Below are 17,948 nucleotides of genomic sequence, written 5' to 3' on the forward strand. Positions count from 1 at the left end.
CATAATTTTAAAGTAAAACTTTTTTCCCTAATGACATGGAATAAGTTATTTGACAAAAGAGGAAATTTAAAAAAAGGTAAAAAGGTAAAAAAAGATTTCAATTACAGAAACATGAAGAAGGCTTGCATCTTCACAGCCCATGTGCTGGCCAGCTTGTCAGGTAACTCTGAATCACATACTACGTGACATCAATTATGTCAGAAAGAAGCATGAGCAAAAGTCTGCATTGATAGATGTATTGGCCAATGACCAAAACTGTCAAGAACCATCAAGATTTTTTTTAACTGATTAAGGTTAACTTGAATGGCCTGCATTAGCAGTAAGGTGTAATCTCAAAAGTGTATTTCAAAGGATTGTGTAGGAGGGGGAAAAGCCTGCCTTTAGCGCACGTGAAGGAGCTAGAGGTGATACTGGGTAAAAGTACCAAGGCAAATCAGACTGAATAAATTTTGTCCTGAGCCTTTCATAAGGAGTGCAGGTTACCTACATTTTCTCCTTGAATTCTACAGAAGTGAGGAAATCTAATTATTTTAGTCAGGTGCACTGCACTGACGTTCGTACAGCAACCCCCAGAGCAGGAGAAAGTGTGACCTATATATATGCTCCCTGATTTTAAGGGCCTCCACCATGGGTACACTGAGTCACACTGAAGGCAGAGAGCAAGTTCATAAAATTAGAGAACTTCTGTCCCCAGTCCTAGCAAAATGCTTAGTGGGAGAGAGGTTGACGTTATCTCTAACAAAATGACAACCTGTGGCATTTTTTTGGGTGCTGTTTGCAAATGTAACTTTTCTATGTTTTTTTCTGATACCAGAGGGAATCTCTTACACACCAGGAAAGGAAAACATTACAAAAACCAAAACAAGAGCCAGCCTATCTTCTCACTCAAAACAAAAAATGGTGATCACGATCTGAAGATTTCCTGAGTTGTGGATCTGCTGCCCCTTCTCTAAGGTTGGGCTCCACCCAATCCAGATTGTTCCAACTATTAGTAGATAGCCCATGCCTCCCACAGCAGTGGCTCTAAAGGTTTTCTTTAAACCGCAAGTCACAATAGGAAATAACATTTTATATTGTAACCAGTACACACAATATACATAAAGTAGGAAACATCTCAGGAAACGAAATTTAACTTTGTTATGTGCAATGTTCTCTTATGTTTATTTCTATTCCACTTTAAAACATGCTGGTCTTGAGAAGTGAAACTGACTTGATGGCTCTCTAATGGATTAAGACCTATAGCTTGAGGGGTGCCTGGGGGGCTCAGTTAGTTAAGTGTCCAACTTTGGCTCAGGTCTGATCTCATTGTTCGTGAATTTAAGCCCCACATCAGGCTCTGTGCTGACAGCTCAGAGCCTGGAGCCTGCTTCTGATCCTGGAGCCTGCTTCTGATCCTGGAGCCTGCTTCTGATTCTGTGTCTCCCTCTCTCTCTCTCTCTGCCCCTCCTCCACTCACAGTGTGTGTGTGTGTGTGTGTGTGTGTGTGTGTGTGTGTGTATGTGTGTGTGTGTGTCTGTCTGTCTGTCTCTCTCTCTCAAATGTAAATAAATATTAAAAAAAAAAAAAGACCTACAGCTTGAAAAACAGTGTTCTTTAGGATTCCGGTTGATCTTGAGAAAAGTTAAAAAGCAATGGCCTTGGAACCCAAACAAATTTCACTGAATTGTGTTGGCGGGAACACGAAAACATCAGTTCCAAATGGCTACTTCCAATCTTCAGTGTATTCAGATCACATTTTCTATCCCTATAGGCAAACTAGCCTAGAGACTTGTCCCAATCTTTTTAATAAAGGGCCTTGGCCTGGCCTGAAGGATCACTTAACACTGGCAATTGATGACTGAATAACCAAGGTGCAGAAAATTGAGCACTGAGTAGGGTCTTTATTTTTTCTTATTAGGTAGGAATAAAATACTAGGATATGTCTAAGAGATAAGCTAGATGCATATATATTCACTGGGAAACTATTACTGTTAACTATCATCAGAAAAAATGAAAAAGATAATGCTAATAGAAATTATAAAATAAGAAGAAATTCTTATTTGAGACCACAGGACAGTTTTGTCATGGGTTAGGATTACGGAGAAGGACAGTCTGGGCGAGGACTGCCTACGGCAGGTAGTGATTATTTAGGGACCAGAAAATAACCAGGCTGTATTACACTGAACCTGGGGAAAATCCCAAGGTCTTGCTAACACTAGGGAAAAAGCAGCCAATACGTACACAGTTAACAGGGAAGCCACTGGAGGAATGTACATGCTCTTGGGTTCACACAGTATTTTGTAAATGTGAAGAAATCACAAGCTTCTTGCTGTACCAGAAATCAAAGTTGCTATTTCTAACCACAGTTTTTCAGAGAAGAGTTGGCAGGGAACAGACACTCTGCCTTGGGCTCTCCACAATTCCACACTGTGCTAGAGGTAAGGGGCTGGGGGCTCGAGCTAACAACACAGAGACGTAATACTCAGGATCTCATTGCATAGCAGCCACCAAACAACTAAGAGAAGCTTCAAGTTTTCAAACAGCGAGCCATTCGATGTTAAATATGACTCAGGGAAGATTACTTTCAAATACAGTAAGATTCTGGACCCTGTAATATTCAAGAAAAAATAATACAGAATCAAACACATAACTGTAAAAAGATGGACTCGTTATCTAGTGAGCTACGGCAGTTCTTTACTTAGATGAAGAAAAACTAGTGCACTTGTAATTGGGGGTCTTTCTACTCCAGAAACCAAAGGCAGTGGGAGGAAATGCTGACGGGTAGACTACTAGAGAATAAGAACGGTACTTCTTGGTCCTCACTGGTAAGGGAACAGGAGCAGGGAGGCTGGCACTGCACGTGTATGGGGTACAAGACCCATTCCCTGCTGCCCTCCGAAGGGTCCTGGACAAATCTTTATGTTCTTTACGGCTTTTCTCTTTTACCATGGAACACCCAAGACATTTTGGGCCTGTATTTTTTCTGAGAATGAAACCATGAAACTGTAGTATGATAGGGAAAGATAGGATAAAATAGGCACAGAGAGAAAGGTTAGGACCTGAGCTCCCCTGATGGGGAAAAATACATATTTTGCAACAACGCTGGGAGCATTTGACTACATACAGCAAACCCCCTTGAGCCTAAGGTCCCTCTTAGAAATGTAACAGACACACCTACTCCCTCTAGGATTCCCCCTCTGGAACCTGACAATCAAAATACCGAGCTAAACCATAAAACTTATGTTATACATGTGACACTATGACCAGTCTGAGTCCTCACACAATGGAGTCGAGCCCAGCAGGAAGGACAACCCAGCACCTAGGGTGGTCTAGCCAGTGAAGATAGAATCTGAGAAGGAGTGAAAGGGAAGGGAATGGGGTGCTGACAGAACCTTATAAAACAAGGACCCTTGTTTACAGTCTGTGGCATTCACTTTCCAATGTCCCCTCTCTGTACAGAGAGCTTTCACACTATTCTTCCTTTCTGATCTTAAACTCTAATAACTTTGCCTGCTGCTACTTTTGTGTCTACCTTTTTATTCTTTGAAGTAGCAAAACAACAAATCCTACATATTGTGGTAAAAAAATCCCACAACAATAGAAGGTAATTAGGTACTTTGTTAATGGCCCTGAATGGAACTCCAGTAAAGCAACATTTTGGACGAGGACAATCTGACGCAAGTTTTCTGGCCACTACTCTTAGGCTTAATTCTAAAGTAAAAGTGGAGGAGCTTGGCAACAGAGAAAATGTGTATGTTACTTTGAACGAAAGTCATCAAAGGAGTGAGCACACATTACCATGGGATATGAAATTTGTTATCTTTTGATCCAATTTATATTCAGCAAAGAAGAAAACATACTGGGGCAAACTACTGATAATAAACAATGTGTTTCTATAATCAGAGGGAAATCAAAATATGTAGTAGCGGGTTATGGTCAGGAAGACATACAACTAGTCTGGCATGCTGTTTATTTTAGCTTTTACAACAAAGCAAGGGTTTGAGGACCCTGAGGAGAACTTCACAATCAGTACTATCCAGAGTCTCCAATCCCAGAAACAGTTTATAAGAATTTCATGGCACAGACGACATGCATCAAACATTCTGTATTATTCAATAATTAAATAAGACACTGCATCATTCTCTTTGTGGTTTGCAATCATACATTCATCCCCTTTCACTTGAAAAAGTACATTAATATTAAGGTTCAAGGTCTTGGACAAAAACCAAGGAAAAAAATACCCCATGCCCTTAGTTTTACTAATGTGTAGTCCATGATTTTTGTTCTGATGAGCTTTTAAAAGAGTGATTCTCATTTGAATAACTGTACAGAAAGCACAGCAGAAATTCCCAATCTTTTGCCAACAGAACATGTAATTAACACTTTAGGGCACATACATTTACTTACAACAAGGGCTGTCTGTTCTGAAGCATCACTCACATCTAAGCTTAAGCTGGTGGGAATTTTATTTCATGTTATCAGAGAAAGGAAAGTTGATATTTTAAGGCTTCAGGGATTTTCCTGTAAAGTCAGCAATGTTAAAAACGTGACTTGGGTAAACTGAGTAGATCCCATGAAGTTAGCTTGAGAAAGTATTTCTAAGGCTTCAAAGTTCTGAGAGGGGCTTTTCCTTTTTCAGTAGGACACTCATTTCTTCTAGCCTTTCGTAAGATGAGGCTTGAAGGGGGCATTATTCAATCTGTATCATAGTATATTAAAAAAGGTTGTTTTGCATAGTCATGCTATGGAAGTATAATTCAAACCTATCCTTTATAAAAAAATAAGGAAAATAATACCAAAATACTTATCTGTAAAAAGAACTTCATGTTTCTAAAGAAACCACCACTTAGGTTTTTGATACCAAGGCAATGTTTGATTTGATCATTTACCCATCACTGATTCAGGGAGTCTGAAGGTAGAAGTTATAAACTTCATGACAGAAGTTTAAAATGTGAACTAGAAACATTAAACTTAGCTCCATGTGGGGGTGAAACATGGGTAAATTCTCTACACTGCAGAGAATCACTTGGAGCAAATATTTAAGGTTCATCAAATAAATGTTTTTTTTATAATAAAGTAATTAGAATATTAACCAGATGCATGATTCAAGTTAGAAAACCAAACGGATCCCCAATGAATTGAAATATTTTAACCACCTGATTGTTTTACCTGATTGTAACTTTTTTTTTTTTTTTTTAGTACTTGAAATTACTCTGTACTATATAACTTCCCAGACTGGTTTCAGAAGGTACATGGTAGAAACTCTAATGATTTATTGCTGTCTTTCTTCAGGCAGTATTCTCCATCAGAATCTTGGGGAAGGTTCTCTTGCTTCTTCTAGTTTCGTGAGGATCCACTGTTGTGGGAAAATAACCAACATTTGCTTATTTCAAGAACTTGCAATGAAACTCAAAATGTAATGAATGTAAATCTAGAAGTTGGCTTTTACCCTAGCATCTTCTGGGGTCTTGAAGTTAATTATTTTTCCAAACTCTTTGGCATGAAATACAGACTTCACTCGTTCCTATAAACAGAATAGCTCCATTAAAATGATAATCCAGTCGCAGAAATAAGATTTTAAAATGCAACAGTTTTATAAATCTATGCTTAAAGTGTCCACTCTACACAGATTATGTACCTTAAAAAAAGCCAATTAAACACAAATTGGGTGGGGGGGGGAGCTAAATTCCAACACATCCATTATCATTAAGCTTAAGTTAAAAAACTTTCAGATTTCAATTGCTAAAGTCATACGGGGTTTACTCAAAGTATGAGGAAGTAAGTTTGGGAGTTGTGTTTTCCCCTCCAAATAGCTTCTCATATAGTTCTTGGTATAGGGTCATGAACTCGATGAGCTCAGCTAAAAAAAATAATCTATACATGTGTGTACATACACACACACATGCGTTGTACGGGGTGTGTTATGTAACTTCTGACATTTTAAATAAGTCATGCAATCAGAATGTAGGTTAAGCTTAATGTCCTCTACTTTTTTTTTTTTTCCCAATTTTCCTCTACCTTTTACACTCCTCTGGTATTCTGTTCAGTGTTCGTGGAGAGAGCTAATGGTGGATGGTAAGCATGAGAGAGACAAACAAATAACAGGATTACTGAGAAGGAGGGCAGTTTACCTCTATTAACTATGGGCAGAGCTACGGATGAAGAAATGTGGGGGTCTCATTGGTTGAACAATTTCTCTAAGTAATTCAAACATCCATGTAAATATACAATGCAGAAGAAAGCAGATTCTTTTATTTAAAAATAAGGATATTTGCTGATAAAAGATTTCAAGAAAAAGTATAAGGGAAAGAAACCAAGAAGGTAAGAAGAATATTTTTGGAGAGAGGAGAAGGTATGAAAAAAGCCAGGAAAGCAGTACCGGTTAGAGAAGATAACAGCCACTACCCATTACTGTGTATACTGAGGCCACAGGACCTTTCATTTTCTGACTGAATCAGAGAAATTATCAATACGTAAGTTTGTCTAAGATCCTCAAAAACAAGTAGCCCATCTACTCATGAGTTGCTCATGTCTTTGAAATAAGTGGTATGGCTAGAGAAGTGGTCTTCAACGGTTAAACATAAGGCCTAGGGGCAGTTCTGTTCTACAAACAAGCCCAAAAATCAGCTGTTGCTTTTGCCTGCCTGTGTCTACCGCCCTTTCTTCTAGCAACTTTTTGAATCACTCTGGGTAACTATTCCTCACCTTCTCCACTCCAAATACTTTAGATAGAATACCATGGTGCTCTCTCTTCTTGGTAGCACCATGGTGATCCCTTGACCCTCACCTGGCCAACTGGCTCATGCCAGCTCTGACCAAAGAGACTGGTTCAGGAATAGGCATGTGACCAAAGGTGGCCCAGTGAGACCAGAGACTTTCATTCTGCTAAGCTAGTAGGATATAAACCTGGAACTTCTGCTGGTCACCTTGACAATGAAGCCAACAATGAAGAAAGTAGAACCTAGAAGCAGGGGTGGCGAAGGAGGAGAGAATGAAGGAAGAGAGAAAGGGAGAGAGAATAACCACTAAGGACATCATTGGAGCATATCTAAACTAGCAGATACAGACTTAAGACTTTCAGCTACAAGAGCCAATTAAATTTCTTAAATCAGAATACAACAAATATAACAAAGAACAAAACTTAACTTTGGCTGTGTCACTTACAATATTTCCTATAAATATGGCTGGTGCCTAAATGTCCCATACACATAAGTATGTGGTCAAATACCATGAGGCCAAATACCTTATATTTCTCTGTATCACAGACAATACCTAGTGCAATCTTCACAACTTACAATGTATAATGAGTCTCTGCTGATTTGCCAAAAGACTAGCAGTTCATTATATCTGCATCCAAGTACCAGGCACTGTGTTAGTAATCAATGCAGAGTGAGAAATGGTCTCTGCCTTCAAAGATTATAACTGAATTGGGAAGATAATATGTACTAAAAGAAAAAGAACCACCAGTAATTGTCTATTAGAGAGAGAACTTATTAAGTATTCTTTTGTAAGATATTCAGAGAAAAACATTTTGTATAGAGCTGTGGGGATCTTGATGTATACAAATGGATTTCTCATTTTAGTGTCGTGGACAGCAGTGAGAAGGTGGGGTTCTGTTACTGAATAAAAAATGAAATCTCAGGAACATTGCTGTCCATGTAATAACAGCACATAAAGTATCATATTTTTTCTTGGCCTAGCTTTCTTTTTCTTTGAGCCTGTGTAAGACAGAAGGTATCAAGGTGAACCATAGTAAGACAAAGCAATGTCTATAAAAGAAATGGGAAAATTATGAGAGGACCATTTCAATGTATTATTTTCAGTTCCCAGTTTTCAAAAAAATCTATTCAACATACCTTTGCTTCAATGCGTAATCTTCTCCCGTGAACAATGAAGGGCTCTTTGGTAAACTCATCAAAACTATACTGCCACTCACATGTAAGCTGTCCAAATGTTCCTTTTGTTACAAACAAGACACCACTGGAGGGAAAGAAAAGAATCCCTGGTAGAAATAAAGGCACTTCTATCCAGTAATATAATAAGAGCATGGCATACATTCATTGCAAGTGCACATAATGCAAAGAGAGACTGTATTATGAGTCATAAAAAACCTTAAGGAATTTAAAAGAAATGAAATCATACAAAGTATGTCCTCAGATCATAATGAAATTAAACAAGAAATCAGTTACAGAAAAAATATTTCTAAATGCTTAGAAATTAGCATACTTCTAAATAATCCATGAGTCAAACAATCTCAGAAGAAATTAGAAAATGTCTTGAACTGAAGGAGAAAAAAAATATAACACAACGTAACAAAATTTGTGGGAGGTAGCTAAAGCAACGCTTTGTGGGAAATTCGTAGCATAACATACCTATGTTAGAAAAAAGGAAGTGCTTCTAAATCAAATATGTAAGACACTTTTTACAAAATAGAAAAAAATTATAGAATCTATTGTTAACCAGTATTTCAGAGAACTTTTGTGTAACTAATGCTTTAGAATAAATGTTTTCATTACCAAAGCTCCATGCAATAGGCTTACCAACCTACCTCAGAAAAAGCCTTTTAAAATTAATTCTTGTTTTCCCATTTTTGAGGGAGGAAAAATGAAAAGAAATGAAAAGGCACCATCTATAATTCTATTTAATCCTTCATTCAAAGGCTTTGCCTCCCCAATTCTCTCTGGTTGAAACATACAACTCTAGGTGCAACCAGACTTTTTTTTTTTTTAAGTACTACACACTTTAAGTCAAGGAACCACATTAAAGAGAAGAGCTGGCCCTGGCTGGACAACTCATCAGGACTTGCATCTATCCCTTTAGTCTGCTGTCTCTGCTCCCCTCTTTCTCCAATCTTGGATGACAGGTACTGTTCGAACAGACTGACTGGTTCCCTCAAACACCCTCAACCACAGGAAAAGTCAGACGGGCTAATCTTGTAGTAGGTTCCTGGTACTCCCTCTCCTGTTCAAAGACCTCTTTTTTTATTTTTTCTTTTTTTAAAGTTTATTTATTTATTTAGAGAGGGGGACTGAGTGAGAGCAGGGGAAGAGAGAGAGGGGAGAGTGGATTCCAGGCAGGCTCCACTCTCAGCACTGAAGCAAACACCAGGCTTGATCCCACAACCGTGAGATCATGACATAAGCTGACATCAACATTGGACACATGACCTACTGAGTCACCCACGCACCCCTCAAAGACACTTTAATCTGCAAATCTGAAACATGGAAAGAAAGGAAATAATATGTATGAATATCACCTTTCACTCAACTACAGCTCCCTTCCCTTACTTCATCAAGGTTTATATTAATCTTTCTATAAAGAGATTATGTTGAAAAGCTTTTTTTTTTAAATCTCAAACTAATCAGTAAACTGACTTGTTTAACTCTGATGAGTCACCATCTGGTTAGTCAATGGGGGAGAGGACTAATAAAAACATGACTGAAAATTGCTAGAATAAGAATGACTGAAGCATTTCCCCCAATTATAAAAGTTTATTAACTTAGACATAAAATACACTACATACCTATAAATGCTAAGTAGTCCTCTACAAATTAAGAAAGATCTCCATATGTTGATATGGAATAATCTTCAAGACATAGATCTTAAGCAAAACATTATAGTACAGAATGGTCTATGTAACAGATTCCCACTTATGTGAAGATATATATGTGCGTTTGCTTGTACAGGCAGAGAATACTTCAAGGAGGAAACCGGCATGTGCCACATTCTCACTCTGTGCCTTCCATTCAGAAACCCCCATCAGAATACTGCTGCAGCTCACCCTTTCGCTCAGTTTACCAAGAACTGCTGCAGACACCGGCCCTCTGAGGCTATGCCACTGTGGACTTTGGCCTGTGTCTCTATTGGCAGGTCTACTTGGGGATCTGGTTGTAGCTGGGAGGATCCACCTAAGAACTGACAGGTCTCTAATGATGTATTTACTTACGTGAGATCTCTATGTACGCTAATGAATAGGTATCGCTAGAAGATTTCTGGAGTAACCTGAAATTGTACACTTCTTCAGAGGGGGAAGAAATGGTACTGTGAGGACAGTTTTATGGGGATTTCTAGATTATTCAAATTGGTTGAAAAAATACTAAATAATTTACGTTTGTGTGCAGCTATGACTTATCTGTACTCCTGCACAAAGCTAAACATGAATTTATGTAAGGTTTTCTGATGAGCCTTGTAGAGCAAAAGGGCCAGAGTTAGCAGGAATCAGGGTGACTATCTGCCAAAAATGGTGAATGTCACCACTTCCCTTCATGAATGGCTCTCAGTTAACTTCTTACCAAATTACATTAGAGAATGTTACCTTTTAGTTATCATTAACATATCTGTTTTATTGATCATGACATGGGTAAAATACTTGTATTTTGCAAATCTTCCATTTTCCATGACCTAAAAGAAGGTGAGAGAGAGTGAGAATTTCATTAGTATTTTTATTCTAATGGATTGCGATCCTCCAAAGCCATTTGTCAACAGGAGCAAATTGTTAACACATTTATACAGTAAATATTTAATCATATAATTGAATATTTAGAGACTTATTGCTGCTTCCTTTTGAAAACCACCTATTTGCACTGCTTTACTCAAGATGACTCAATTGCAGATATACCAATCTTTAATGCTGGATTTTTGGAAGATCCTGTCATTACCTTACAGAGTTTATTTTAACCTATTAAGATTACTATTAAACTATCACATTCATTTTATTTTAAAAATCATATTAGTACTTGATCACCTATGTACAAAAACACATGTAAACGCTAACACATTGCAAATGTGTGTATCACATAAATTAGTATTGGCCCCAAAATTCCCTGGAACTTTCCTATCTGCCTTACAAACATGCTTCTCTTTGCCAATCTCATAACTCGCTCACAAATAAGGAGCAGAGTGTTCCTGGACAAACATGGGACTCTGGGACCTAATTAGTGTATTGAACAACCTTTGTTTTCAAGACTGCTGAAGCACGGTCTATCCATGACATTGTCAATAATTCTTTGTCCCAGAAAATATAAAAACAATTATATGAATGAAATGCACTTATCATTTTTAATTCTGTTCTAAATACTATTTGATCTGAAGATGGAGTTACTTTGGCTACTTAAAATAGATAGAGGGCTATACAACTACTGTTTTTTTTCATTTTTAATTATTTTTTAAAGGCAAACAATATAATTGTGATGAAGATTCCTCAATAAGAGGTATGTTAAGAATTTACCCGGGGCACCTGGGTGGCTCAGTTGGTTAAGTGTCCAGCTTTGGCTCAGGTCATGATCTCAGAGTTCGTGGGTTCGAGCCCCACGTCGGGCTCTGTGCTAACAGCTAGCTCAGAGCCTGGAGCCTGCTTTGGATTCTGTATCTCCCTCTCTCTCTGACCCTCCCCTGTTCACACTGTCTCTCTCTGTCTCTCAAAAATAAATAAAAAACATGTAAAAAAAAAAAAGAATTCACCCAAAATGTTAGATCTCTTGAAGAAATTCCAGAAGAGATAAAAAGGTTTCAGAAAATTGTGTTCCATTAGGCTGTATCTAAAACTTAAAATTATTTAGCTTAGAAGATAACAAGTGACTTCAAAATAATCTTAGTAGAAAATACTATCAGAATATTCTTCACTTCATTGGAGACAAAAGTTTAAAAAAAAAAAAAGCAGTGATCCCAACAGCAGGATAAGGCATGCAGATTAACCACATAGAAGAATTCTCTAACTTCAAATATTATAATAGTAGAAAAAGAGTATCGTTACTATTTGCTATAGTAGATAAGGCAAGTAAACGTAAACTCCTTGAATTACAAATGAAAAACAAACATAGACTCAGAAAAGTTAATAAGAATTATTAGATAACAAATTATGAAAATAAAATTTAAAAACTAGGTGAAATAGGTCATGTTTTAAGAAAATATAAAATATTGAGAAAGAAGTATCAAATTGCATAGGAAGGGTAGAAGTTTTTTAAAGATGACAGTATTGTCTGGAAAAGCCAAGTATATAAACCCCTTGTTTTATAAACATAGTGTCAAAAAATGGAAGGAAAAAAATTCTGTTTACCATGATAAAAAAATAACTATTTATGCATAAGCTAACAAATAACATGCAGAATTTACATGATAAAAGCTATAGCACTATTCAGGGGAATAAGAGAAAACATGAAAATGAAAATCCATGTCATCTCCCAGATAGAAAAATTCATTACAATAGTAATGTTATTCCCCTTTCTGACCCCAATTTTTTTCAACCTCCAAAACAGTATGACCCCCAGATAGGGTCTGTTAATTTCTTTTGGGGAGAGAAAAGGAAGTAATTTGACAAAATTATGTTAAAATTTATCTAGGAGAATAAGTGTCAATACCCAATAGACTGCAAAAGCTGAGTGAGAACTAACCCAGCAAACATGAGCACTAGTCAAACAGTCCCCTGGTCACTGGCACTTACACAGATGGATCAACAGAAAGAATACAGATTCCAGAAACTGTCCAAAATGTACGCTAGGACTTTATAAAATACTATATATCCAAAACCAGGCATCTATAAAATCCAGATAGCATTTTAAATTACTGGGGAAAGCATGTTTTATTAAATCGTGTTTCAGGTAACATGCTAAAGCTGGGTCCCCATTTCTCTCTATACCAAATTAACTCTGCAGGGATCACTGATTAAGTATGCAAAATGAAATTATATTAAGTACAAGAAAAAGTAACATTTTAATAATCTGGGTGAGACAATCTTAAATATAAAACACAAAGTCTATAAAACAATATAAAAATTATTACAAAGAAATAAAGCATTTTTGAGTGGCCAAACAACAGAATAAAGTAAAAATAACAACATAAAAATTACAGGAAAAAAAACTGGGAAATATCCGTCAATACAGAGATATGGAGCTAATTTCATAGTAGAATCCTAGGAATATGAATATTTCAACAGAAGAAAACTGAGAAACCAATAGGAAAATGTGGTAAGTTTATGAATAGGTAGTTCAGCAAAACACAAAATCTGACCAATAAACATGAGAAAATGCTCAACAACTCAAAATCAAGAAAATGCAAATCAATTAGAAGTATCCTTTAAAGGAATTTGACTGCTAGGATTTATCTTATGCAAAAGTATGCCAAGATATACATTATAGAATCTTCACAGTAATACTAGGTTAAAATCATAAAGGGGACTGTTTAAATAAATTCTAGTATAGTTATACAATGTGACATTATGTGGTCATAGAACAAAAAGGTAGATGTGTGTAATGATATATAAAGATGTGCAAATGATATATTAAATGAAGAGCAATTAAATTGCTGGGAATGAATGGAGAGACTAAAAACATACATGTACACTTATTTATATATTCAAAAGAAACATCTGGAAGGGTTGGGGGTAACACACTATTCTAATAGCACTTATCTCTGGGCTTGAAAAGGAAAATAGTGGGGACAGAAGTGGAGCTTTTAATTTTATATACTTTTTAGTTATTTTTTGTATTTGAGAAGAAATTAGCTTAAAGGTATTATTTTCTTTTTGTAACCAAGTTTAAAAATCAAGAGTACAGGGGTACCTGGGTAACTGAGTCAGAAAAGTGTCTGACTCTGGATTTTGGCTTAGGTCATCATCTCAGGTTCGTGAGCTTAAACCTCATGTTGGGCTCTACACTGGCAGTGCAGAGGCTGCTTGCTCATGATGTTCTCTCCCTCTCTCTCTGCCCCTCCCCTGCTCGCTCACTCTCAAAATAAATAAACTTTAAAAGAAGTTAAAAATCAAGATTACAAATGCTTCGCTCAAGAATATCACTACTACCAGAAGAGTCTATATGCCTCATTAACAGAGGACAACCTTCAAACAGCTTAAAAGCTATGGTTTATCTCTAAGCTTCTATTTTAATATTATCTTAAATTTGGGCGTTGTAGATGAGCCCGCTTCTCAATATTTTCCACTTTCAGACCCAACTTAAATAAAGTCTAACCTGTGCATAAAAGCAAGTAAACCAATGTCAAATGTCACAGGAGCATCTGGTATAAGTAAAAGCTAGAAATCCCCCAAAAGGCATTCATGCTGTTTTCTGGAGTTCACCAAAAACCTTAGACGAAATACTTGAAAGACAAACAGACATTATGGACACAGCTGTCTTATTTTGCACACTGAACTGTGTTGTTATCAGAATGGATCTATTTGAATCTATTTGAGTAAATATCAAGGATAACTCCTTACACAGCAGAACTGTGCTGGTCAGTCTCCATTACAAACAGGCGAACAGGAAATACGAATAGCGGGACTCAGTCCCACAGAAGCTGGGAGCGAAAGAATATGATGGCTCTCAACCATCATCCTCCCTCATGCTGTAAAGTCTACAATTTGGTCACAATTTCCTAATTATTTCACTTTATAAATCATCTACAAATGAAGACTTTTACTTTTCAAAACAACATTATAAATTATTTTAAGGGGGGAAAAACACCAGAATTTTCGACCTGAAGGGAAGTTATTGTTCATCCAAACACGAACTTATACACACATGAAACCACGGGGGATCAGGCGTCTTACCCGCCTCCTCTTCAACATGACCTCATGTGATTAGCTAAGATTACAGTTAAGGGACTTGCTTGGGACCGTACTGTCAGCTGCAAAACTGGGCTCAGCTACGCGGCTTCTTCCCTTCTAGGTCCAGTGCTTTTCACTAAACCATGACGTTTCCTCTTACGGCGCCAGTCACACGCTTCCCATGGTATCTCAAAAATGTTTTCCATGTCCCTGGATGCTGGCTGTTGGAGAGGCAGTCTGCTAGAGCAGTGCAGGCAGGCTGAGCTTTTTAGGTTAGTAAGGGTTCAAATAGTTCAGTGTTAAGATTCTATCCTCCTTCCCAAACAGATACTAGGTATCCATGTTTCTGCTGAAAAAATTTGTGATACCCTTTAAAATAGACAAAGAACTAGCAAAACTAGACTAGGAATCACTATGAAGAGCCTTTGCATAATGACAAAAATTTGGCTGAAATCCAATAATTAGGCTGAAGTATCAAGTATATTAGCCAGTATGTTAGACCTGTTAGCCTCATTTAACATGCGGCAGTGTTAAACAAAAAACTTTTGCCTCATTCGTTAAAATACACATGAATTACTTATCATTTGAGAACTTTCTTCAACAGAGAAGCACAAAGAAATTGTTACATTTAATTGTCAAAATTTGTAGACCACAATTAAAATGTATGGTTATTGGTAAAAGGATTCCATTTGCATTAGAAAAGATGAGTTATGCAGACCTAAGTTTATTAGATAAAAATATACCCAAAGTTACTACAAACCCAGAAATACACTGAAGGTGGGAATCTATAAGACAGTACTGTCAGGGTTACTAACATCCACAATTTCTATCAGATCATTCTCAATACTTGAGAAGAACATAAGCTGAAAATTACAGTAATGCAGAGAACACCGGTAACACTTTCAAATCATTCAAATGCTATGAAGCGGCAGAGTTCAACAAAAATATTCCTGAAGAAAACAAAGCAAAATATAAAAACACAGAGATGCTAGGAATAAATCCCAAACACGGAAGACTTTAAATCCCAAACAATATAAAGGGCTAATATTCATGGGAGATTTACTTAAGGAAATCGGATAAAGGATAAGAACACATAGTTCAGCAAAAAACCAACCAACAACAAAGAAACCCAAAATCTGATCAGTATCTGGCTCTTTCGGAAGACCACAGTCTCAGGGAGGTATAAATGAGTTTTTTTTTTTTTTAAAGATAGAAACATGAAGGATAAGAGAAAAATGAAATTCATCTAGATGAAAAACGAAGAGTAGGAATCCTATCAGACAAGAGAATCTACTAGACAACAAATAAATGGTTTCACATTAGCTAATTTGAAGTCAGCAGATGATGGGGAAAGAGGAAAGGTCTATCTATACACAGATTATACTGAAAACTTAAGCTTGCTTTAAGAAACAACAAAACGTAGGTAAGTAATTGTAAATTAAAATGGTAAATGTTATCATTTCTCAATTATTTAAGAAGTAAATGGACAACTTGTTAAAAACAATCTTATCTTTACAGAAAAACGTACTCAATAAGCAGAACTTTCCTAGAGTTATCGGATTAATGGTTAGAGAGAAAAACTATTTTACTAACTCACTTCAAATATGAGAGATTTGAGGGCGCTGGCCAGGAAACCCAAGGCTTCATGATAAAATTTCATGGAAATTCATTAGCTCAAAGCTCAATGATTTCACATATGTAACAGAATATATGTAACCAAAAGTGAAGAGGTGTTATTTGACCTATTCTGTGAGGCAAGGTGGTGTAAAAAAAAAAAAAAAATTCAAATCTCAGTGATTGTCATCAAATGTGGTGAGGAATCAGCTCTTACTGAATCTCCCATACCTTTGTCTCCTCCCAATTAATGAGCTATTCTGATTGTTAACCAAAAGGAAACAATGTTATACTAACAGCTTAGACCAGGCAGGAAAGCCCAGTGTAACATCAAATCAAATCAACTACTACCTTAAAAGGTATGAACTGTTACCAACTGGTTCAACTCGAAGTGCGGATAAAGGACAGAATTATGTTCATGACATAATTATGTGCATTGATAATAGAAGACCATTAAATTGGCCTTCTTCCAGAAGGACCAAAAATAAGTTAAGTGGGTAGTTACAAGTCTCTCTAACACATTTCGAGCAGAACCTCTACCTAACATTTATTGACCCATGATGCTATACATGCTTAAAACAATTGCTTTCAAACATTTCAGCATTCTTTCAAAATATTATGTAATTCAGAGCAGTCAATCACTAAGGGTTAATTGTTTCTACTGCTCACCAATTATGTGTGGAAATGGCTGTGATATTTTAACTGAAGTACTTATTCTATTAATGTTGAAAGGAAGACAAAGGGTAAAATTTATTGATGCCTTTATGTTGATAAAAAGGAGACAAATGTAGAATATAAAATTTATATAATGATGACCAAGAACTAGCATCAACTGGTATTCTCCCTGGAATAATGAAAATATAATGAGTTCTTACCACACATTGTACTAATAATCACATACATTACCTCACTTGTGTTAATCCCAGCAATACCACCTCAGTTATTGTTATCTTGATATTATGTTACCAGCAGGACTTAACACCAATTGTTAAGTAGTATATTAATCTAAATTTTATAGTTTGGAAACTGAGGCCAGGCAAGCATACTAGAAAATTATAAAGCTAGCAAAAGGAAAAGCTGGAGCTGTGTTCAGGTTTAGTCGGTTCTAGAATCCAGGCTCTAGGCCAGAAGATATTGCCATAGCTCAGATAATTTTTATTGTCAAAATGGATTAGCCCAGAACTACATCTTGTCAGGCAGATGCAGTGCAATGCCATTTTAGCAGCTCACTGGAATCTGGATTCAGATAAGGTATTACATGCTTCAGTGCCATTAATACCTTAGAACCATTATCTTCTTGGATGGTTGGGCATACCTTAGGTCTCTTTTGATTCTTACAGTTTCTTAGAGCCTTGCATGTAAGCAGCTATATAGCCAATAGGAATGAGAGTGTGAAGCTCTGACAGGACACGATTGGCTTCTAAACATGACTTTTGTTTGGTCCCCAGTCACTAGAACAATAAAGTTCACTACAGTTATAATCTCCTAAGAGATGTGCAGCAATGGTGACTATTCTCTTCAGGCCTGCAATCTTAAGATCTAGAAGAGTAAACAATACAAATCTAATAAGAATTTAACAAAATACTTGTATAAATACATAGCATTAAGTTTTTTCTTCGTATTCATATAGACTATACTACTTGATCACCTAGCAAAAATTCAATTACACATATATAATTATACACTTACTTTCTTGGCAATTTTAAAATTTTAAGTAGCCTGGCAACTTACTCTATAAAGGGTAACTTTACAAGAAATGTGCAGCCTCCTATACTTACACATTCTGACACTGCAGCTTCATGAAATCTGTAACTAAGAC

General features: G+C 36.6%; 1 protein-coding gene across 1 annotated transcript in view; it reads right to left on the reverse strand.

The window, feature by feature from the left end:
* Positions 1 to 3,932: 3,932 nt before the first annotated feature.
* The window catches only part of VPS13A (vacuolar protein sorting 13 homolog A), a 223,031-nt gene continuing 209,015 nt past the window's right edge, over positions 3,933 to 17,948 (reverse strand). The window contains exons 67-70 of the mRNA XM_029919678.1: positions 10,295 to 10,380; positions 7,836 to 7,959; positions 5,429 to 5,503; positions 3,933 to 5,335 (exon numbers count right to left, since the gene is read on the reverse strand). Coding sequence (XP_029775538.1) covers positions 5,285 to 5,335; positions 5,429 to 5,503; positions 7,836 to 7,959; positions 10,295 to 10,380 — 336 coding nt within the window. The 3' untranslated portion in view covers positions 3,933 to 5,284. The remainder of the gene's footprint in view (positions 5,336 to 5,428; positions 5,504 to 7,835; positions 7,960 to 10,294; positions 10,381 to 17,948) is intronic.

Source organism: Suricata suricatta, chromosome 13, assembly GCF_006229205.1.
Source record: "Suricata suricatta isolate VVHF042 chromosome 13, meerkat_22Aug2017_6uvM2_HiC, whole genome shotgun sequence".
NCBI classification, from domain to species: domain Eukaryota; kingdom Metazoa; phylum Chordata; class Mammalia; order Carnivora; family Herpestidae; genus Suricata; species Suricata suricatta.